Raw genomic sequence first — 23696 nt, 5'->3', positions numbered from 1 at the left:
GTTAACCACAAAATCTCTGGAAACTGAGCATAGAACCCTGTACCTTCTTTGTTATTTCTATGTGCTCCCCTGAAATCAATTCTGGTGTTTAGCTTGGCCAAGGCGTTGTGCTCTTTTGAGTTTGAATGAAAGTTGTTTTTATCAATAATGGTTTGGGACATTATTTAGTAAGTAGAAGAGTAAGCTACAGTTCAAAGTTCACAAAACCATGTGTCAACACGTCGCTTGAAAATTGTGGCGGAATTTGGCGGTTTAATTTTGTGGTGAAAGTCCCAGCCAAAGACGTCTCTGTCATGAGCCAGGATGTAAACACTGTAGAACATGTGAAGCACAGCGTGCCGCCTTTCCAGCCAGCAAAATTGTGGCTACACCCGCGCAGCTCGAGCTAACCCCTCCTCGAGCTCTGTCAGCGCATCATACTCAAACGCTGATATCATTTAGAAGGTTCCCATAAGTTTGCGGCAGGAGAACGGCGGCTACTTTGGATATAATATCTTTTTTGCTTTTTCAGCTGTTACTCCAGTTAAGGACTATACCGAACAGCTCTGGTGAGAGTTGGCGATGGAATTTGAATGAAAGCAAACGTTTTCTCATGTTGGACTTACTGAAACAAAGGGAAAACTGAACTGTAGCCATCGTTACATTTTTTTTGAAGACGCTAAGAGCTGTGTTCAGGTAAGTCACTGTATCAGCTTACCTGGCGTTTCTGTAGTGCGGCAAGTTTTGTTGGTAAGTTTCTTGAGTTTAATGGTGAACGAACTGGCTACGAAGGAGTTATTACGCACGGCGTTATCACAGTGTTATAGCAGCTGATGTCGATTTAATTGCTAGTTTCTAACTGCAGTTTCCTTCTTACAGTATGCTGTGGTTAAATCTGATGCAGTCGGCTGTCATTGTGAGTAGCCTGTTTGTGCTATCAGCTGAATTCCTTTAAAGTTGTATTTACTGTAGTCACAATTCATGTGAACCCATTTAATTTCACAGGTTGGATGTCTTCATTGCATCGTAAAAGGTAAAATGAGACCTTTTGAGCTGAGAATATGTGAGATGTCTGTTTCTGTTGCAGTTTGTATGTGTTGTCATAGTGTTGTAGTGTGTATACCACATGTTTTTACCAATAATTTAGCCAAGAAGATGCTTCAACTGTGTGACTTTGGAGATGTAGAAAAAAGAGTAACATCTAGGTTCTGTGGAACAGTAGAATATACTTGCCAATCATTTTACAACCCTTGAACTGCCAAAACTGAACTTCATGTCGTTTTGGTTTAACCTCAACTGTGGCCATACAGGTTTTGTGCTGAGTGGAACCCCTCATCTTCCTGTTGAGAACTACCATTATGAGTTAGTGCCCAACCACCTCAACTGGAATGCAACACTACAGGTTTGCGCCCAGAAATCTGGAGCTCTGGCCAGGGTCTCCAGTGACATTGAGAACCGACAGCTGACCAAGTTTCTGCAGTCCCTCAACATCACTCAGCCTGTCTGGATTGCAGGGAAAGTCATGACACAAATAAATGGTGAGTCAAGTGTTCAATTTCCTGCCAATTCGTTTGAATATCATCACCTTTTTATTGACGTAAATGTTTCTCCCTCAACATAGGCTTGTGTGTGCTTAATTTGGAAATATGGTTAGTGTGTTTTCGGAGCTGGGACGTTTAAACTGCAAAAAGGGAGAGAGAGAAGAAAGTGTTTCTTTAGTGTTTACAATCGATGTGTGACTGCAGAGGGGGCTGACGTAACATTATTCCATTCATTTATGATACACCTTCTTTTTTTCTCTCTCTTCTTTCTTCTTCTTTTTTGTATAGATTTTCAGATGTCCCCAATGTCACACTCCTTCATTCTGCAGTTCTCGGGGCACTCCGACCGGAAGTCGGCTCGCCTGCTGCGCGCCTTCCCCCCTATGAATGCAGTGACCGTATGCTCCCAGGTCCTCTTTGAACTCGGTTGCCATGGAGTTTCCACTGTGTTCTCTTATTCCATAAGCTCATTCGCTAACGAGTTCCAGCTCCAGGCCCAGGTTCCGCTTCTGGAGAGGGGGGCGGCTATCCAGTTCACCCTGCTGGTTCACGGCAATGTGGGCTTATCGGTGGCGGCGCTCCAGAACGATGGGGCATGGCATTCAGTGTGTGTGAGCTGGAGCTCCGACAAGGGGAACTGGGAAATCTGGACAGATGGGCAGCTTGTGGATCTGGGCCACGGGCTGTACCCTGGTGAGGACATAGGAGGCGATGGCGTCTTCATTGTCGGCCAGGGGCAAGAAGGTGACGGGTATGGAAAAAGGTTCCGGAGTGGCGAGTCCTTGTGTGGCAGTGTGACGCAGCTGCACGTTTGGGACCGGGCGCTGGACAGCATCGAAATCCAAACCATGGAAAAGGAGTGCTCACCCATCTCCCCTGGCCTGCTTTATAAGTGGAGCGCCTCGGCCCTGGAAATTGAGCCCTCTCTGAAGAATTACTGGGGGAACTCCCCGTGTCAAGGTAAAAAAAAAAATCAGACAAAGATGAAGAAGGGGGGAAAGGAGGGCAGAGGAAAGTTTTAGGGGTGGACTCACTTCATTTGACTTAGATTACAGCATAGCTTCTCTCGCAAAGGCCTCCTTAGGGGTGCACTGTTCGCAGAGTGAATTCCAAGGCTTGCTTTGAGGAAACTTTCCTCCTCCCTCTTCCTCTCTGTCTCTCTTGCTTTATCTTTCATTTCTGTTATTCCTTTTGTTCTTCCTTTCTTCTGTTCTCTCTTTCACTTTTTCTTTCTGTTCCGTCCTTCTTCTCCTTTCCTCTTGTTTTCTTTTGTCAGCTTTCTCCCCCCATCTCGCTAGCCATTCTGTCACTCTTTCTCTCCCTCTCATTCTTGCTCTCATTTCTCTCTCTTTCTCTCTCTTTTCCTATGTGTGTCTGTCTCTCTCTATCTCCGTCTGCCTGGACCCACATGAATACAGGGAACGTTAGCCAAGTTGTAATTGGCAAACTCAACTCCTAATGGTTGTAAATATTTCATGTGTGCTGTAATTCTGAATCCCACCCTTCAAAACAAACTGCTCGCTTCTGACATGGCCCAGAATGGTGAGTAATCGCCCCTCGGCTCCCATGATTCCCTTGGAAGGGGAACATATGGACAGATGTGAAGCACTGTGTATGCTTTACACAGGCGTAGGTCCTCTCCCTCTGGTGCTATGACATCAGCACAAACGAAAGAAACCTGCTTTCTTGGCCGGCCTGCAATTCTTCAATTCAGGACCCACTCAGTTAGAATTATTATTTACACAAATCTGTCTGGTATTTTGCTATTATGATGATGTTTTTTTTTCCTTTGTTTTTTTGTTGTTTTTATTTTTTCACAGGGAATAGCAGCCTGCTCGCCAGCCAGCTGTTAGTCCCTCAGTTGGAGACGAGCTGGCAGTATCAAAACTTCTCTGCGCAGACAGTCCTCTTTCCCAACACAGGGGCTTGTGTGACCATAGATCCAATGAGTGGCGGCTGGGGATTGGATATGTGTCAGAGTCACAAAGTGGGCGTCTGCCAGGTTCTGAAATGTAAAGCCACATTTTGTTCCACACACCCTCAAACACACACACACACACACACACACACACACAGACAAGCAGTTTTTTTACTCATCTGAGGCTAGTGATTGCACAGTTCTTTCTGAATTTTATGATTTTTCTCTGAATCAAATTAGTATTATACAGCATTGATCAGTGAAATACAAAGCATGAACACATTAAAACTTCATATTTATCTTTAGGCCCTCATCTCCATTTTTGTATGTAACTGAATCTTTGTGTTAATTCCTACATATTTCTCGATTTTCCCCAAGTAAAGTTGCTCAGCTAAACAGTTTAGGCATACAAATAGAAGAAAACTTACATTTCCTAGCTTATTAGTTGCAGATGTGTCAAATGAAGAATGACAGATCTAAAATAATTCTCTTATTTCTTTGGTAAGTATGCTTATAATGGTGGCAAAGGTGGCAATATGTCCCTGGAATGAAATTATTATAGTATTGCATTGACAGACGACGAGGGAGATTTTTCTATTAGTTTCTCATTCCATCAGCGTATATCTCTGATAAATGGGTGTTAATATTCCAACTGTTTTTCTCCACGCCCATGTCACAGCTGGGCTGGACGTCTTTCCAAGGACTGATTTGTTCTCAAAAGTGAGTGAGGATTCGTTGTCCACATTTGTAAGTTTGAAAGTTCAACCAGATGACCCTTAACAGGTCACACAAGTGTCAACAAACACAAGTCATGCATGTTTTTATTCAGTGTTTTGCACTCTTTAAACTATTTGTATATAGTTGAATAAAAAAAAGCCAATTGTTTTTAATTAATGAAAATAGGGCTGACGTTAATAGCCTGGTAGTATGAATTGCTCAGCTCCTAGTCCTCCAGTGGAACTGTATGTGTGTGCTTATTACTCATGTGGTGGATGCATGGCTAAATTCTTTCAGCGTTGCTCTCATCTCTAGCCTTCTGTTAACTCCCGTGTTCTCTATCCCAAAGGCGATTGAGGAGATTTACTTCAACTCCTCGGCGGCCACGGATCTCTCCAGACTCAGTGACCTCATCGCCGTGCTCCTTGGGGTCCTGGAGACCGGTCCGGGTGTGGTGATGCCAATAGATGTGCTGCACCTCACTCAGATGATCGAGCGCGCTGCCTCCACCCAGATCTACACTGCCAATGCCTCACGCGAGGCTGTCGTATCCTTAGCGACAGACTATCTGAGGCTTGCGAGTGAGATGATCACCCCAGACATGGCAGCCCAGTGGATGGACTCCCCTGAGGGTGAAGTGAGTCAGTCTTCCATAAAATCATCCCAGAAACATGAAAAACATCTTCGCTCTCATATTAAGCTGTGTTTAATATGTAATTACACAGTAATTTCACATGGATATGCATATATATACCTATGCACGGTGTTAATGTGTGTTATAGCAATATAAAAGGTTAATTGTGGCTACTTGCTCTCCTAAAGTTTGCCATGCTGTTTTTCTTGTAGGCTTCCCCCAAGCCATTCACAATAATACAAAGCATTGACAAGCTGACGTGGGCACTAGCTGATGTGCTATGGAAAGAGGGCAAAAGTTTTACTATTTCAACCAAAAACATTGGTAAGGAACTATCTCTTTCAGACTTTCAGATTATTCTTTGCTTTCTATCCTCATATATCACTGTGCTTTCCATTCTCCATCTTTCGTTTCGGTCTCCCTCCTTTCTCCTCCCTGTCTTCTTCCCCTCTCTCTCTCAGATGTGCACCTGGAGCCGCGCAAGTTAACTCAGATGAGCTGTAGCTGTGTGTACAAGCCATCTGCGTTTGGCAGCCAGAGCAGTAAAAGCCAGGATGAGATCCTCATACCCGACACAGAGGTGCAGAGACTCCATGCTCTCGGTGAGGAGAGGGATTTTCATCTGTACTGTCATTAGCTCAAGCATGAGAAACACTAAGCCTTTACCACAATGGACTCTTGAACATCAACTTAATGTACTTGTTCAGTCAGCTTAAGCAGTTTAGTGTATGTATGGCACATTTCACTAAAGGCTTTGTCGTGGAGACGCTGTGGTGACAAATGGACTCTTAGCCATGTATCACTGGTGAAGAGTAAAAAAGCTTTACAAGAGCCATTTTGTACGCACTTTCATTTTCATATGCACTTAAGTGAGAAAGTCAAGCAAAACACTGTCAAAACATTGTCTGAAATGGAGCAGTTGACTTAAAATGTTAGTTAAACAATGAAGCTGAAATGCCAGTCTATCATTATGATGGAGGGAACGGCCAACAGATGTCTTTGATGACAGATGGATTGGATGGCCATACACCTTTTTAGACTTAATTTGAATTTAACGGGAGGTGAGTGACCAGATTTCTGTTGAGACCTTAGCACTCCATACAGTCATGGACAAAAATATTGGCACCCCTGCACTTCTGTAAGATAATGCACCACTTCTCCCAGAAAATTGTTGCAATTACAAATGCTTTGGTATTCACATGTTCAATTCTATTGTTTGCATTGGAACAACACAAAAAAGCAGAGAAGAAAAGCCAAATCTGGCATGATTCCACACAAAACTCCAAAAATAGACTGGGCACTTTTTCAAAATTGTAAGAAATAATTGTATTTCAAGCATGTAATGCTCCTTTAATTTGTATTTAAACTCACCTGTGGAAAGTCACAGTTGCTGGTAATATAGAAATCACACTTACAACCAGTAACTTTTTGGATAAAAGTTGACTCAACCTTTGTGTTGTGTGTCTGTGTATACCACACTGAGCATGGAGAGAAAGAAGAGCAGAGAATTGTCTGAGGATTTGAGAACCAAAATTGTGGAAAAGCACAATCCTCCTGTCTCCTCGGCCAGATCTTAATGTTCCTGTGTCCACCGGGATTAATGTCATCAAGTTTACAGCCCATGACATTGACACTAACCTCCCTGGACGTTGATGGAAGAGAAAAATTGATGAAAGATTGCAACGAAGGATTGTTTGAATGGTGGATAAAAAACCTAGAACAACTTCCAAACAAATTCAAGCTGACCTGCAGACACAGGGTACAACAGTGTCAGCTTGCACTATCCGTCGCCATCTGAATGAAATGGGCCGCTATGGTAGGAGACCCAGGAGGACCCCACTGCTGACAGAGACATAAAAAAGCCAGACTGGAGTTTGCCAAAACTTACCTGGGGAAGCCAAAATCATTTTGGGAGAACGTCCTGTGGACAGATGTTCACGGATGTTTTGGGGTTGCTTTGCTGCTTCTGGCACCGGATGCCTTGGCTGTGCGCTTGACATCATGAAATCTGAAGACTCAAAGAATTTTGGGGCACAATGTAAGGCCCAGTGTCAGAAAGCTGGGTCTCCGTCAGAGGTCATGGGTCTTCCAGCAGGACAATGACCCAAAGCACACTTCAAAAAGCACCCAGAAATGGTTCAGGACAAAGCCCTGGAGAGTTCTGAAGTGGCCAGCAATGAGTCCAGATCTAAATCCCATAGAACACCTGTGGACCGATCTCAAAACAGCAGTTTGGAGAAGGCACCCTTCAAATGTGAGACCTGGAGCAGTTGGCAAAAGAAGAGTGGTCCAAAATTCCAGTAGAGAGGTGTAAGATACTCATTCATGGTTATAGGAAGCGATTGATTTCAGTTCTTTTTTCCAAAGGGTGTGCTACCAAAAATGTAAGTTGAGGGTGCCAATAATTGTGTCAAGTCCATTTTTTTTTGTTTTGTGTGGAATCATGTCAGATTTGGCCTTTTTTGTTTTTTTGTGTTGTTCCAATGCAAACAATAGAAATAAACATGTGAATACCAAAGCATTTGTAATTTCAACAATTATCTGGGAGAAGTGGTGCGTTATCTGACAGAAGTGCAGGGGTGCCAATATTTTTGTCCATGACTGTATATGCTGCTCTCTGAGTATGACTCGTGCTTTCTTGACTGACAGGCCACAGGGATGTGATGTTCATCCACACCTACTACAGCCACCTCAAAGACCTTGAGACAGACGAGCAGCAGACTCACTCATCGGAAGAAGTGAAAAGTGGCCAAAGGTCTGTAAACTGTGTGCTCTCTCTCAAAAGAACAAAGTTGTTGAAATACATTTTTTTAATTGTGTTACCCTTGCTAGTTGGATAATAATTTACTTTTAAATGAATTTTCTGATGACCCAAACCATAGCCGTTGAAGTCACTATGAAGAAGTGTCAGTATGAAAAAGATGTTATTCCTCAAACTGGAGCTCTCTGACAGCTTGTCTCTGAAGTGTGGTATCCTAACAGTCCCCAAACAGGTCATTTGTCTTCTGCGGTTATCTCCGCCACTGTTCGAGATGTCTCCAAATCAGCAAACGTACCGGTGTCTGTCCACTACACCCTGTCCGCCCCAGGCGTGGTAAGCATGAATATCCATGGTCTTAAACCACCTGCCTTACTTTCTCCCGGTACTCGTAGGTCGTAGATATGTCAGAATATAAGAGATTATTTGCGATTTCACATCTTGTAAAATTCATGGGGCTTCCTTGGGGATCTGCGCTTGGGCTTTGGGCCTGTTGGGCCTTGTTGCTCTTGGCTCCAGAGAACCGACAGGGAGTACAGCGAAAGAAAACATCTGTTTTTGTTATAGGTGGAGTATTCACGGCTGGTCACACCCATGTGCGTGTTCTGGAATTTCAGCCTGATGTAAGTATGACATCCTGCTCTGTTCCACCCAGATATCCCCGTCCCCTCCATTGCATGACTCTACACCCCCCCCCCCATCCTCTCTCTTGCTCTCGTTTTGAGGTTTTTTAAAAGTCAGTTTCCTTTTTTTTTTCTATCGATCCATCATCTATCTATCTATCTATCTATCTGTCTATCTGTCTATCTATCTATCTATCCATCCATCCATCCATCCATTCATCTATCTATCTATCTACGTATCTATCTATCCATCCATCCATCCATCCATCTATCTATCTATCTATCTATCTATCTATCTATCTGTCTATCTGTCTATCTATCTATCTTTGTATCTTTGTCTTTGTCTTTCTCATTCTTTTCCGTTGTCTGTGTCCACAGTAGAGTGTTTAGTGGTGACGCAGTCGTGGTAATGTCTCTGAGATAATGCCCCAGTTCCTCTGCTCGTTTCTGCAGGGCCAGTAGCCAGGCCTCCAGCTGGTCCACTGAAGGCTGCCGGGTGACCCAGTCGGATTCCACTGGCACAGCCTGCTTCTGCAACCACACCACCAACTTTGCAGTCCTCATGAATTACTTGGAGGCAACGGTAAAGGAAAAAAAAATGTGCCCAAAAATATCACCCATTGTTTCCAGACTCCTAAATATCAAACGCCTAATCTGCCTCAGAGGCGGCAGTGCAGTTTGTCAATGCCAGAGTAACATTCCATGCAAAATGAGAACCAGGCACAATGCAAGTGACTCACTGGCATAATGTTGTTTTTTTCTCTCTCACGAGCTGACCTCTTGTTGACTGCTGGAGGTTGCGCGTGTTAAGCACTTGCAGTAGCTTGGTATATCCAGTAGGTGGCAGTCTTGGCCCAGAGAATAGTGGTGTGGCTACGGGTGGCTTGTGCTTGTAGGTAGTTGTTTGAATGAAAGACCCAGAGAGGGAGTCATATTTTGCCACTTTTCCCTTGAGTATTGTGTCTTTGCTTAGTGGAGAATCTACTGTACTGTTAGTGGGTGTGTATTTTCATTAAATAAGTAATTAACATCTGTACCTTGATCTACTTAATTTTAGATTATATGAAGAAAAATTGTCCCTTAGTGCCTACCATAGTTTAGTGAATAATATGTAGCATATATATTTTTTTAATTATTATTATTATTATTATTAACAACAATCATCATCATCATAATAATAGGAAAGACAAAGACCAAATTAATAAATCAGGACCAAATTACATAACATGTAAAACTGATACAACATAGATTAATAGCACATAACTGATAAACAATAGTCTCAGAACTGTATCAACAACGTGTAAAGGGGAACACCAATGTAGGTGTTCCATGACTGGACTAAGGGAGATATCACAGGGGCAGATTTGGAGTGAACTGTAATGCTGGAGAAACTGTGGTCCTTCAGGTATAGATCCCTGTAAATCCTGCTGTTGAGGTTGACGATGAGATCACTGAAAACTCACTTTTACCTACTCTCCTAATGTTTTAGGATTTAATTCACAGAAGTGGGCATTTGATCTCAGTCGACTTTATAATTGTACTGTCTTTACTCACATGGTAAAGAATGTCTTATTACGTTTATTTTAAAGGTTAAAAACCTTTTTTGGCAGAAACTATTTGTTAGACCAATAATCTTCTGGGCCAAATTATTATTATTTTTTCTTCAGTTGAGCAAATTGCTAAGCTTGTCATGGTGAGTCAACAGAGAGTATTAAGTATAAAGCCTTTAGAGGTTCTTCTGGTGACACAATCCAAAGAACACTTTAGGGTGCTACCTTCTTTACCTTTTTTTCTAAGAGCGTATGTGGTGGGTCTTTTTTATTTTGTAACAGGTGAGGCCTTATGAGCTGAGACAGACACACACTGGCCCTTTTGTTGACAAAAATGTCCTTGAGAATTTGCACAGCGACAAAATTAAGTCATTTGACTGACCAGCTAAACAGTTTGAGCTGAAAATAGCGCGGTTCTGCACTGACTCTTGGCACTGTCCGGGGGACTGACTGGCTCATTGAGCTGCGGAGTGAAGGGCCGCCACCAACCTGCAGCAGTCCTGGCAAACGCTTTCCGAGGGAGACACACACACCACTCCTGGCTCAGAGCTCTCTCTATCACCCACGGAGTTTGTAGTGCTTGGCCTGACTTTGTGTTTGTGCAAGTGAGTGACTGCGTGTGTGTGTGTGTGAGTGTGTATATGTGTGTGCTATCCTTACTTGGATGGAGGTTGTGTACATTGGTCTGTCTGCATGTCTCAAAGCGATAGAGAATGTTTGTGTGTATGAAGGTCATCGTTACATCTAAGGGTACGCGTGTTTGTCACCGACCTGTGTGGTTGTACGTGTGTTTGGCTATATGTGTGTATCTCTCTGTGTGTGGTTGTGCCTGCGAATACTAATGTCGGCAGTGTGTTTTGACTGGCTGGCTCCTGTCTCTGTCATTTTTTTCCTGCAGTGGAGCCCACAGGAGCAGAGTATTTTGACTAAGCTGACATTCATTGGCTCCGGGGCGTCACTCTGTGCACTGATGGTGACCTTGATGCTGTTTACTGTGCTGGAGTGAGTATCTCTGTGTGTCTGTGTGTTGGTTTCACAAAGAGAAGCTGCCCCCCAAAATCATGCTGAGTGGGTGAAAGATGCCTCAGATTGACTGTCTCACTCTGTCTATTCATGAACACCCAGGGACAGACACAGACATGCACACACACACACACACACACACACATATATATACACATACACACACACACACACACACACACACTCCCTGCAATGTGTGCACCAGCACATGGATTGATGAATGTATCGTCAGACATCTCTTTGCTAACTCTCGTACCAACAGTACACAACACTTTCACATCCTCGTGCAGACAGATGACATCCCTCTCCTCTCCTCAGTTCTCCCAGAGTCCTCAGTGCTGTCACACACACACAAAGTGCATCTGCTGCTGGTCAATAGTGGCTCAGTTTTAAGGCAGTATCCCTATTGAACTCCACTAATCTGGTAATTAGTTCACTCTGACCGCACACTCTACCCGGTGCGGTGCCGGCTGAAGTTTTATGGTGACATTACTGCCGCGGTGTAATTAAGTCCAAGGGTCACCCAGGGAGAGGCTAGTCAGAGCTGGGCTTGGATGGAGGGTCAGGGCTCTGATGAGGAGACGGATGGCCTGTTCACACTTAATCAGGCGCAGGCCAACAGCACATTTACTGAGGAAGGGATGGACATGGAGGGAGTGGGTACCAGGCTCAGATTAACACTCATGCACATACACATTAAAATAGAGGGGTGTTAATGCACAGATGCGTTACACAATGATATGTGTGTTAATTGTGATATAATTATCCTTCTCAATTCACAGTGGAATATAGTGTAATGCTATGCTTCTTTTCGTGGGATTTTGTTGTGACTGTTTCTTTATTACCTTTATTACCAGTATTCCCAAGTCTGATCGGACATCTATCCACAAGAATCTGTTCATTGCTCTTACCTGTGCACAGGTAGTGCTTCTCTGCAGTGGCTCAGCTATCAACAACAAGGTCTGCTCAAAATATATCAAGTATCTAATTTATTAATAGCACAGAGACAACTAGTGTAAGGTGGTGTTGATTGGGCTCTTCTTAGCTTGTAATCAAGTAAAATAGACTCCTTTAACTGGATATACAGCATCCAGTGTTAACGTTTAAAAGAATGACTTAATGTTGTTTCCTCTGATTAGTTCCATTATTTCCATCATTTCCATGTGTAGCTTCGTGTAATCAGAATTAGATATGTCATCTGTCGTCACATTCCCAAATCCTCTTGTGTTTTAGCATATGTTGTTCTTTTCCCCCCTCGACATTTTCATCATGTGTAGTCAATACTCTGACATTTTCCATGTGTTTATGTTTGCTTCTGGTCACTGACCTTTGCCCTCTGCCTGTGGCCTTCTGACCCCGTGACCCTAGGTGGCCTGCACGCTCGTGGCGGCCCTGCTGCATCTTTTCTTCATGGCAGCCTTCAGCTGGATGCTGGTAGAGGGGCTGCTGCTCTGGAGCAAAGTGGTGACGGTCAACCTGAGCGAGGACCGACACATGAAATACTACTACCTCATTGGCTGGGGTAAAGAGCTGCTCTCTGACCTGTTCTTTTGCACTTTCTGCACTTGAGCTGAGTTCTCCCTTGAGTTGTCCTCTTCTTTGAAATACATTTGATATATTTAGGTCATAGTCTTAGAAACGGTATCTGTTATTCTTAAAGAAGATTCAACATCAAGATTCAACTTTAAACCCTGTTTCAAAAACGTCTTTCTGCAGCCCTTTTGTCTGTTGGCCTTGTGCTTCCTAAATGTTCCAACTGCCTACAATGGTCTTTTTATCTGAAAGAGGTTCTGTGTAGATCATTGAACTTGTAACGAACCCCTGAAGAGTATAAATATTTATTATCTTTGAAGACTGTAAGCTCTAGTCAAGTGTACTTTTCATGCACTGACAGTAGTCTCAGTTTTTCAGTATAAAGCTGTACATTTCAAGCTGACTTCTTCCATTTCTCATCCAAAGACATCAACGCGAAATACATACAGTGATCAATGAACACATAGTGTTAATAGTGCAGAGAACCTTGCGGCCATTATTTATTGGTTTCTCAAATTGGGAGCGAATTCAATAAAGCGATTTGGTGTCTAAATGCCAATGCAAGTCAGTCTTAAATGCTTGATTGAATTGAACCCCATGGTCTTTAGATCTTGCTGTCATCAGTTAGGTATTCAGGTGATCTTTGAGACGCGTTTAAAAGCTTTTCCTGTATATGAGAGATATCCATAGCTGCAGGGGATGGGTAATCATGTATTCGAAGAACTGTTTAGGTATGCGTGGTCAGTCTTGGCACACAGTGGTGGTGCATTGCATGTGTGTATATATATTTTTGGGTACTAGTAGATGTGTGATTGTGAATGAGCAAGAGCTTTTTGTGTCCACATTTGCTTGTTTTGTTGTTTTGTTGTTTTGCTGTTTGCTTGTGTTTGCGTGTGTGGTCTCGTGTGTACTTGTCTGTGTGTTTCTCTCGTCTCAGTCTTCGTAAAACATATCAAATAAATAAAGAAGCTGTTTGTTGTCGTGTACCCCAGTCGAGTAGTGGCTAAATGGAGCTGACCTGTACTTGTGTCTCAGGTCTACCCGTTGTCATAGTCACCATCACGCTGGCGTCGGCCTCAGGGAGGTACGCCGCGGACGGACACTGCTGGCTGAGTGTGCAGAACGGGGTCATCTGGGGCTTCGCCGGACCCGTCATCTTCATCATCATGGTGAGCCTCCGTCCGCCGCTTAAGGAAGAAGACTCTCTGTGACGAGGACAAACACTTTTAACAGAATTTGAAGAAGATGAGCAGAGCGGCACAGTGAAGGCGCAGGTCAGCACTGCTGGTCTTTCTGATGATGGGGACTGAGACCTTGGTCGTGTCATTGCCAGGTCCATTGCCATTGCTCTATTAGTCGAGCTATTGAATTGACCAAAGATTCCTTTTGAGGCCAAGTCCTCAGCATTCTCCTTGCGATAACTTTTCAGATACTTGTTCAGAGACCTTTTTGATTGCTTTTTCTCTTCAATGCTGGTGTCTTTATCAGTGCATTCGGTGGGCTGGCCTTTGTTGTCTGTTTGTGTGACTGACTGTGTCACTGACCCTGGGTGATGTTGGTGTGCTCAGGTGAACATCATGGTGTTGGCCCGTGTGGTGGGGATCACCATCACCACGGCTAAGAGGAGGTCTCTGATGATGGCTGTCAACAGCAGTCCCATGGAGCAGGCCTACGAGCAGATCCGGTAAGCTCCCTCCTCATCTCTCTCTCCCTCTCCATCTGTCTATCTGTCTCTCTGTCCCTCTTATGGCTTTTTTTTATAAAAAAAAAATGGATAACATTCTTTTCCTGGCTTTCTTGCTTCAGTCTCCCTTCACTCATCATCTGTATTAGTCTATGTTTGTTCTTTCTGTACAAAGTTCTGATCGACTGTGCTCTCTCTCTCACTCTCTCTCTCACTCACCACACGGGGGCGATGTTTCATCTCTCTTGTTGGATGGGGCACGCTCACACAGGGCAGGCAGGCTCAGAGCTTTCCTCTGCATCCGTTTCATCGTCCTTGTTTACCGATGTTTTGTTCCGAAGTGTTAGGCATTACCTTGGATCATGAGTGAGACGACTGAAATCTCTTCCCTCCAGTCAATGATTTAGCCTCCCTCCTTTGCATTGGGTTGATGTGGTGAAAACAGTTGACAAGGGAACTTTGCTGGAAGGTGTTCCCATGTCAGGTACACTTAGTTCCTTTTCACTCACATCCTCAACGCAAAGATAAATAAAACAACTAATAACGGCCCCCCCACAGCTTTCCTAATCCACACAAATTACACTTTCAAAAACATATTTAGCTAATAACCCCTGTCCAAACTGTCGGAAGAGTGTGCCTAGGGGTATTTGTTATTTTTTGACGAGGCACATCAATGGGCAGTCTATGTGCGGGAGGCTGGGTGAGAAGCATCAAGCGTTTCTGTTGGCTGCCATGGCAGGGCAAGCGGAAAATAAAACACACACACCTCCCCGGTGCGGGGCCCGGCCTCGCCCACAGCTGGTTTGCTTTAGCGGTCACCTGAACGGGAAGGTAATTTCATACTAAACAGAATTAAGGCAGATTTAGTGTGGAAATTGTCACAATGTGAGTTTAACCAGCGGCTCCTGTTGTGCTTGGATTGACCCCCCCAGGCCTGTGCCAGCCTGTCCTGTTTTACCAGGCCCGAGTGGGAATGGACGAGCCTGGCGTAGGCTGCCGAAAAAGAGAGAGAGCGAAAGAGAGATGAAAAAGAGTGGGAAAGATTGTATGTTTGTCTGTGTGTGTGTGTGTGTGTGTGTGTGTGTGTGTGTGTGGGTGGGTGAGGCGTGTTGGGTGAGACTGTGTCTTTTAGCAGGGTGCCCAGTTACTCCCAGATGGGCCTGACTGTTCTGTGTATGTGTGTGTGTGTGTGCAGGGCGGCCGTGAAAGCGGTGCTGGTGCTTCTGCCAATCCTGGGTCTGACCTGGCTGTGTGGGGTGCTCGTGCCCTTCTCCATAGTCATGGCATACATCTTTGTGATCCTCAACTCTCTGCAGGTTAGTGTGTGTGCGTGTACTTCTCTGTGTCTGTCTTTCTCTGTAGGTATGGCGTGTGTGTGTGTGTGTGTGTGTGTGTATGTATGTGTGTGTGTGTGAGCTCATTTAGAAACACACACACACAGCAGCACACTCTACTTTGTGCTGTGTCCTGTGGTGAACTTTTGTGCTTGGAGCTGTTTGGAGAGTGTTGGTCTGTTTGTTGTCCAGTTGTAATTAAAGATGGCTCTTCAGCTACATAACACAGAGCTGAGTCGACCAGCAAGAGAGGTGCACATGCAGCCCAGATAGGAGTGGCTCCTGCGTCTCTATGCTGGGTGGGCTGATGCGTCCAAAGCCTTGACACAAACACTTGTAGGGAAACATACAGTTATTTAAAACAAATTATTTCGCAAGAAAAACTGCGTACCTTTCTTTTCTTTTTTTTGAAGTACATGACACCGCTTTTGAACTCTATTCAGTTGGAGTGTTCTTCGTCTCAGAGAATGAGCACTAGTCTTTTGCTGTCGTATCTTAATGATCTGTTATTACATAACATAACCTTGTCTGTTATTAAATGATATCGCCTGAAAAAAATATTTTTAATAATATCTGCTTTTGGAAAATTTATATTTAGAAAATAGTTGAACTTTTTACAAATAGAATTATCAGCTACACATTAAATACTCGTCTGCGTGTACATACTTTTTCCTTCTCTTACTGTAATACTGACATCACATGACTATGTTGCAGCAGTTTATTACAATTTCTTTCAGTCTACATCTTACTCTCTGCAGACCTGAAACTAACACCCGTGCGTGTGTGTTCCCCTATGCAAGCTATAATTCATCTGACTGCTAATGAGACGTTACTGAGCACAACATGAAATTTAGCTAAGTTATTGATTTATGATCGTGCATTATTCAGGCAAAGAGGAAAATTTACACAGACGTATACGGATGCATAATATATGACACTTACAGCGAGACAACACTACTTGAAGCAAGAGCAATCTTCCCGGACACACAGCGTGATCTGGAACATGCTGAGCAGAAGGATTTAGAGTACAGTTTGAAACGGATATTTATTTACAGTAAGATAATGTGGTCAGATGTAAGTGCAAACACATATTCCGATCTGGGAAATGATTAGATATTGTTTACTGTATCAGTTGTCATTCCAAAAATGCAGCTGTGCTAAATGTATCACGGTGCAATTTAAGCGTGAAGAACAAATGCTATCTGTCCAATGCTGCGCAGATTTACTTTGCATTTGATTTCTGTAAATACTGTGGCCGTTATTTGTCTGTCATTTTACGCCATATGTTGAATGCCCAGCAGTTTGCAAAACCTATACCAGAAATTAAAAACAGATCATCTAACCTGGTGAACAATGATAGGTGATGTAAAAACCTTTTCTAAGACATTTTCACATGCATAGAATAATGGTTTAACAAACTTTCTAATATTGTGTCATATTGTATCTCATATCACACCGCAGGAAAAAAAAAACGTACAAGAGCTAGAGTAATAGGTTTGTCTTTGCATATTTCACATTAGGAATTTGACAAATCACACACACACATACACACAGACACAGACACACACACACACACACACACACACACACACACACACATACGGCTGTCCACTCTCCTCCCCTGCTGCTGCTGTTCGTATCCTGTGTAGGCAATTTGTAGCAGCCGCTAATCAGTTGTATCTTTAATAGAGCTATATATTCCACATGAAATCAATAGAGATTTAGCTAGAGCCAGATCATTAGGCGTCACACTATAAATAGTTCAGATTCCTCCACATCTAATTACTTTTTTCTCATCTTAACAAATTATGAATGCAGTCCATACTGGAAAGGAAGTCACTATTTTTCTGGACTAGTCTGGAGATTAATTATTACTGTAACTGGGAAAAAAAACACATTATGTGCTTCTCATTTAACAAACACAGTAATGTCAGTGTCTGTAGTGTACAGTTTTGATAACATATTTTCATCAACACTGATAATACCTTGTTTAGTATACTGCTGTTTGTGTTTAACTTGTGTTCTGATCAGGGATGCCCAAAGTTTTCTCCACAATGAATAGTTTAGTGTAATCTGAGACTTGAAATAATCTGTCTGAAGGTTTTAGGTGTTTTTCTTTTCTTTTTCTTTTTCTTTTTTTTTTAAGTAAGGTCACTGTTCAGTGGTAGTGATGCAGCCATTCAGCAGACAGGGTGTAACAATGAAACGAATCAACCAAAAGTATATTCCACGTATTTTGTCTTTTGACATAATAATACTTAGTAATCATATTTGTGAAAACCTTTTTCTCTTTTCAGACATTATGTCATAGTTCTCTGTGTGAGAGAGGGACAAAGAGAATGAGGGAGAAATAGATAGGAAGGAAGTGCAAATAATCCTTCAAAAAGATGCCAAAAATCTGCACTGAAATAGGCAGCGGAAATACATGGCATGCCTTCTCTGTAAAGACAGACCTTGCCATACCTTTTCCAAAGGAACACAGAAGAAAAAACTCCCAAGTATTCTGTTTCAAATGAGTTCATCTGCTTTTTGTCTGATACTAATACCTCAGCTACCTCCTCTTATCTCCATTATATAAATCTTAAACTACATTCACAGATTTTACAGTACTCTACCTGATATTTGGCACTTTTAAGTGTTTTATTGGTGACACTAAGACTTAATGAGCTCAGTCCTAAAACATTTCAATGAATGATGCCCATTAATAAAATAAAAACACTTAGCCTGCGTGGCACACATAAACTCCAGACGTCGTGGTAAGAAAATCCAGCTCTTGTTTTCAGTTATTGTATTTTCAATAGGTAGCAGAGGCAACATAAAACTTAAGCTGCAGGCTTTTACTGTTAAATCAATAAAACAGATAATGTTGACAAGCGCCTTTCATTGCCCACAGTCCCCACCGCTTGCTTGACAAGATTGTTTGAGTGTTTACAGGAGAGTCCCCCCCCCCCCCCCCTTCTTTTTGAAACTGACACAGCTGTAAACAAAAGACACACCTTGTGATATCTTTTTCATTTCACATTCACATCTCATTTGCAACAATTTTCCTAAGCAGATTTTAAACATCTGGACGGCTGAAACATCTGCAGTCACTCTTGGTATTTATTTCAATATGAGAGGTTGGAGGCATTTGAAGCATATATGTACTCAGAGTTCTTCCATGGCGGGTTTTTGTGCATTAGATACAGATGCTACGCAAATACATTTATAGTGTGAGGAGATTTAAAGTACTTCAATAATGATTTATGCTTATTGACTAAATAATTAGCCCTGTTCAGCCTTTAAAGATCCCTCCACTCACACTAACGTGTCTGAGATGAAATTCACTTTGTAATAGTTATCAGAAAAAAAAACAACGTTATGTTTTATTTGCAACGCAATAACTCAGCGTAGACAGATTTCTGCATCCAGTTAATGAAGTTTCCATTGTCCTACGATGAGACACACCAGGGCAACTGGCATTAAACTTTCACTCGCTGAATTGATTTTGCCTTTTCAATTATATTTATGAACTTGCACCCCATAAATGCAGCCGTGCTTCATATGCTCTTAGATATAAATAGTGTGTTTGTGTGTGTGTATGCGTTTGTGTTCGTGTGTGTGTGTGGGCTTCATTTGACCATAAATCCCCGACCCTCTGTCATCCAATCTCACTGCAATGTCATTCAAAAGCTCGGGTCTATCCATTACTGTGGGATAATAGCCTCCTGGCTCTACATTGGCCACTGGATTATTAGACCATAATTTAAAACTATCAATAACTTTGAGCATAGGGGTGCAGAGCTGGGGTGCCAGGGTGTGACATGGTAGTGGACAGATAAATGATGTCAAATCGAGTCAGTTTTATTTTGGAGAGTTCATACAGAAAGCATTTGTGTAAATGTAGCATTTCTGAGGGTTTCTCCCATGAATGTTTAAGGGCTTTAATTACTGTTGTAATAAGTGTGCAGCATTTGAGATGATGGATTTACAGGCATCTGAATGACAACCACAAGGGGGCAATATCAATTCAGTTCCTTGGTGTTTTTTCTTCCTCTTAGTTTGAGCCATTGAAATTTGCTGAAATCAATTGCCATATTTTATATGACAGGCTGTTGAGCTTCCTGGTAATGAATGTTATCCTTTTTCTCTGCCTGCACAAAAAAATGAATATTCAATTCCCATCCAATCTGAAGCACCCTCTGAAAGCAGAGCGACCTTCGTGACTATGCCTTACTTAGTATGAATTTACTTCGGATAATAAAGCACTAACATAATGGCAAAATTTAGTTTTATTGTAACACGAGATTTTGGCCTGAGTTTGGCCTATCTCTGTATTTTTTAGTGTAGAATTTTTTTCTTCTTCTAATTTCCTGGCTAACTCAGTATAATGTCAGTCAACATCTGAGGACAGTTGCATTTAACATGCTAAGAATCATAATTTGGCAGAGGTTGGATATCCTATTTTAAACATATTTTAGATATAAAATAAGAATAATAAGAACCTCTAGTATTTTCAAGGTCGTCTGATAAGAGTATACAAAATATCAATTAACTGATTAAGTTAAGTCACCAACCTTGTCATATTTGCTTAAGTAACCGAGGAAACTGTACCTAGAAAATTGGTTGTAAACTGGCCTGGCGTTTTGGGTCTGAGATTTGATTTTTCGTCAAATTAGCTTGTTACACAAACATAGGGTACATGTTTCTTTCCCACAGATGAACTGCAAAAAACATAGCTAATATCAGTCACATGCTACCTGCAAATTACATTACCCAACAAAATAACTACAGTACTTAGCTAAACATTTTACTTTTCTTACAGAATTATGAACTCTAACACAAAGATTCCACTAGCCCACCAGTGGTATCCCTGCTAGTAAGTCAAAGCTTTCCCCGCTCATGTTACAGCAGTACTCCTGCCGAGACTTCGGATTCATATAGTAGGCTGCGCTCTCTGTCTCTTTCAGAGAGATTCATTTTCCCTTTGTAATTGAGGCATGAGAACCACAATGACTCAGCTTTTTCCATTTCAATATTAAAGCTACTGTTCATATATTTTCTACACACACAAACATTGCCACGCATTCAGAATGATTCTGCAACCCACTTTTGGGGGTGTGACCTACCAGTTGAGAAACACTGGTTTATATAATGACTATACTGCCCTAGAAGTCAATCAATGAATCAAAGATATTAATTTATATAATTAATGACAATATATTGTCGTAATCCCCTGGATTAAGTACATGGAGCAGATGAGCAGTTTTAGCACAGGAGGTATCACCAAAACTAGGAGTTACAGTTCTATCACTTCTAAGAGTGGCATATTTAGATAAAGCCTGCCAAAATGGAAATCTGATCTATGTAAAAAGGATGTAGTGCACTTTTTGATGAGCAAAAAAATATTTGTACGAGTTGCCCATGCTAGTCATAAAAAAAACGGTGGTCACCCACATTATTACAGAATGATTTTTCAAAACTAATAACAATAGTAATTCCTGGAACAGGCAGTTTAATAGAAGGGAAAGGAGGTTACTCCTCTCCCGCACGCACTGCAGCAGCTGGTTGTGTCTAACTGTGTCTGGCACGTCAGAGCCTCTGTGCGATGAGTGCGAATAGCGGGACAGAACCCTGCCGGCCAAGCTGGGCCAGGCCTGCCCTCTCACAGGCCTCTCAGCTGTCGCAGCTGTGTGGCTTCTTCAGTGCCCTCTCCAGGCTGCACCCCCCCCAATGCCACCCATCCTTGTGTATGTTTTCTCTGTGCCACCTTTTTTTTCCCTCCTCCATCTGGAATGTGTGGAAGGGCCAGTGTTGTGTCACGTGGATGCCAGGGCACCTCCAGTGTGGGACAAGGGTGCCATGTTCTCAGTGTTTTTTTCTGAGCCCCTCCCACACACACGCACAAAAGGAGAGAGAGAGGGAGAGAAAGAAAGAGAGGGAGAGAGAGGGAGAGCAAGGGGTTATTTTAACTCACTGCACAGACAGCAACAAAAACAAAACAGGAGTGTGGTTTCCCAGACAGGTGTCCACTGGCATGAACTCCTATCAGCCTAGGGGACAGCAGCATTCTGAACAAAAAAATACAAATGGCTCCGTCCGTCGGCCCCCAATGCCCTTAACAGTCAGAATACCAGGGAAATGTTTTTCATTTTCAATTGTTGAAGATGGCAGGAAAATATGTATCCTTTTGGCATCAAAGAAAGCTGGTCTCTCTGTGGACAAGTTTCACATATCTCACGCAAAAGTAAAGCTGTTCTGGTGTATCGTGCCATTCCTCTTTACTATCGGGGTCATTAAGTTTGTCTGCGGTGCAGTTGGCAACATTGGTCGTTGCACAGCACTGGAAGGTTTATTTGTCAGGATTTGTGAAGCCAATTTTACGTTGTTAAAAGCCATTGACATTTACTTTGTTTTGGTTTTATAAAAAAAGACTGGTTAAAATGTGTTTTTTTTTTTTTGCTTGAGTATCAAAAACCGGTGTGTTTCAGATATGACAATGCTGCTTATTCATCCAGATCAATTACGTAATTCCTATACTTTGGATTCATTTTTACTATTTTACTGTGAAATTTTCAAACTCTTAAAAACGCAGCATCAGGAAATTCTGAAATAACATACAGAACATTTTGCCTCAAAATGAAAAGAGAAACCATGTAATATTTCAGCATTGATGGATTGTAAACTCTCTTGGAATCAACAAGAATGGTCCAGTATCTATCGACTTGGGGAAAATAGGTGTCGAGAATAATGTGCTTCCTGTCAAAAGGATAGGAGAATGTCTGTAATTTGCACACCACCAAAGAACTTGCTCTTATTTGAAACCCGCAAGCATTTATTTACTTTAGAATTACCTGCCAGTTCAATTTACTAATAGCTTGTGTCATATGAAAGCAAACCATCAGGCAGGCCTGGCAGAACGCTAAAGGATCACATGACCAGTGTGGGGTGACTGCGTGACCTCTGTTAGGATAACATGACCCTTTCCCTCCCACCTCCTTCTCTTTCCTTCTCTGCCCATCACGGAGAGTGTCAGGAGGAATGCCCGACACCAAAATTGCACTTGTTGAACATTGACTGTTCTATTTATAAGTCAAGCACTTTGCCATCTCCTACTGTCACAGCCTTGCAGACGTGGAGAGGCCGTGGGTGGGCAGGTTGCGTGGAGGAGAGCCTCGTCTGAACAGCAGATCTGTTAAATCTGTTTTAATCTAAGTGCCGTGGACTGTTTGGCATGCTTTGATGTATACTTTGCAGATAATTAGTAAGAACTGGGTCAGCATGGGGCAGAGAAAAAAAAGCCTCTCCTATTTTGTAAGGGCTGTCAAATACCAATGCCAATTTGCAAGTGAGCTATTCTGTCTCTGGATGGAAATGAAACAAAAATAAACACATACAGAATGCATTATTCATATTTCCTCCCTTTGTAAGTCATTACTGCTTTTAAAATGAAAAAATAAATTGTACAGTAGGTCACTCGTTACAGAGAGAGCACATTTCAAATTTTGGTTTGTCTAAGAATTCTTAGTTTTTGAAGATAAATGACGCACTAACAGATCTTTCCCGACCAACTTCCCCTTTCCTGTGTCCCTTAGTGCCAAATCTCCGTTAACTTCTAGTCAACAATAGGCAGAAAATCAGTTCAGCCAGTCCAGCCCTGTGTTTTTTTTTTTTTTTTAATCAGCGTGCAGGAGTAGCATGTGCGCATGTTTGTCGGGGCAGGGCGTATTGTAAACACGGCAGTGAGGGAGAGAACAACAGCGCGGTGATGTCGCTCAGCCTCTTGGCCTCTTGCCCTTCCTGCACAGCGCTGCTGTCACACACCGGGGGGCGAGGAGCACAAACACCAACCACCCCACCCTCCACCCTCCCGTCACTCCCATGCCGTTTCCCCCCCTGCGGCCAGTGGCTCTGCCTCTCCACCTAACGAGTGTTTACAGGGACATGCTGATTTCTATTAATCTGGTTCTCATCCACTGGGGGTGGGGTGGAGGAGATTGGGGGGCGGTGTTGGTGTTGGTGGTGCCTGTGCTGCCGCTGGTGAATGGTTTGTCTTGGACAGAGGCGAGGTGGAGTAAAAAAAAAAGAGGGGGTCATTTTCTGACAGATCGGCACTCGGCGCCCAGAGAGCTGCTTATGCTGAGCAGATGTGGTCTCGCAGTTGTTGCTCTTAGTAATTATCCTCATTAAGTGAAAGCATGTGCCAATCAAACGCCTTTGAGATGGGCCGTGGAATTGGGGGGGTAAAAGCGACTGAACGCCGGCTGTCTCACGTGAGTCGAAAGCACGCCTCATTTGGACTCATTAGTAGATTAAAGACACAGCGTGTTCGTGTGCGAGGCGGAGAAATGAGTAGTGGTAGTGACATTATTACGGTTCATTTAACTTTGAGGACCAGCAGACCGTTTCATTACATCTAAGTA

The 23696-nt window shown here is 42.7% G+C and overlaps 1 protein-coding gene across 3 annotated transcripts in view; it reads left to right on the top strand.

Moving 5' to 3' along the window:
- Positions 1-373: 373 nt before the first annotated feature.
- Positions 374-23696, top strand: part of LOC105898238 (adhesion G-protein coupled receptor D2) — a 46574-nt gene continuing 23251 nt past the window's right edge. For all 3 annotated transcript variants that reach the window (XM_031575477.2, XM_031575476.2, XM_031575478.1), the window contains exons 1-20: positions 374-675; positions 859-895; positions 985-1012; positions 1290-1517; positions 1809-2480; positions 3341-3532; positions 4118-4158; positions 4505-4792; positions 5002-5113; positions 5251-5391; positions 7439-7544; positions 7772-7883; positions 8115-8170; positions 8624-8753; positions 10619-10722; positions 11601-11703; positions 12112-12265; positions 13312-13445; positions 13845-13960; positions 15156-15276. In XM_031575477.2, the coding sequence (XP_031431337.2) occupies positions 860-895; positions 985-1012; positions 1290-1517; positions 1809-2480; positions 3341-3532; positions 4118-4158; positions 4505-4792; positions 5002-5113; positions 5251-5391; positions 7439-7544; positions 7772-7883; positions 8115-8170; positions 8624-8753; positions 10619-10722; positions 11601-11703; positions 12112-12265; positions 13312-13445; positions 13845-13960; positions 15156-15276 (2874 nt within the window). In that variant the 5' untranslated portion in view covers positions 374-675; position 859. The remainder of the gene's footprint in view (positions 676-858; positions 896-984; positions 1013-1289; positions 1518-1808; positions 2481-3340; positions 3533-4117; positions 4159-4504; positions 4793-5001; positions 5114-5250; positions 5392-7438; positions 7545-7771; positions 7884-8114; positions 8171-8623; positions 8754-10618; positions 10723-11600; positions 11704-12111; positions 12266-13311; positions 13446-13844; positions 13961-15155; positions 15277-23696) is intronic.

Source organism: Clupea harengus, chromosome 10 (assembly GCF_900700415.2).
Source record: "Clupea harengus chromosome 10, Ch_v2.0.2, whole genome shotgun sequence".
Lineage (NCBI taxonomy): Eukaryota > Metazoa > Chordata > Actinopteri > Clupeiformes > Clupeidae > Clupea > Clupea harengus.
The sequence above is the reverse complement of the archived record's forward strand: the minus strand, read 5'-3'. Positions and strand labels throughout refer to the sequence as shown.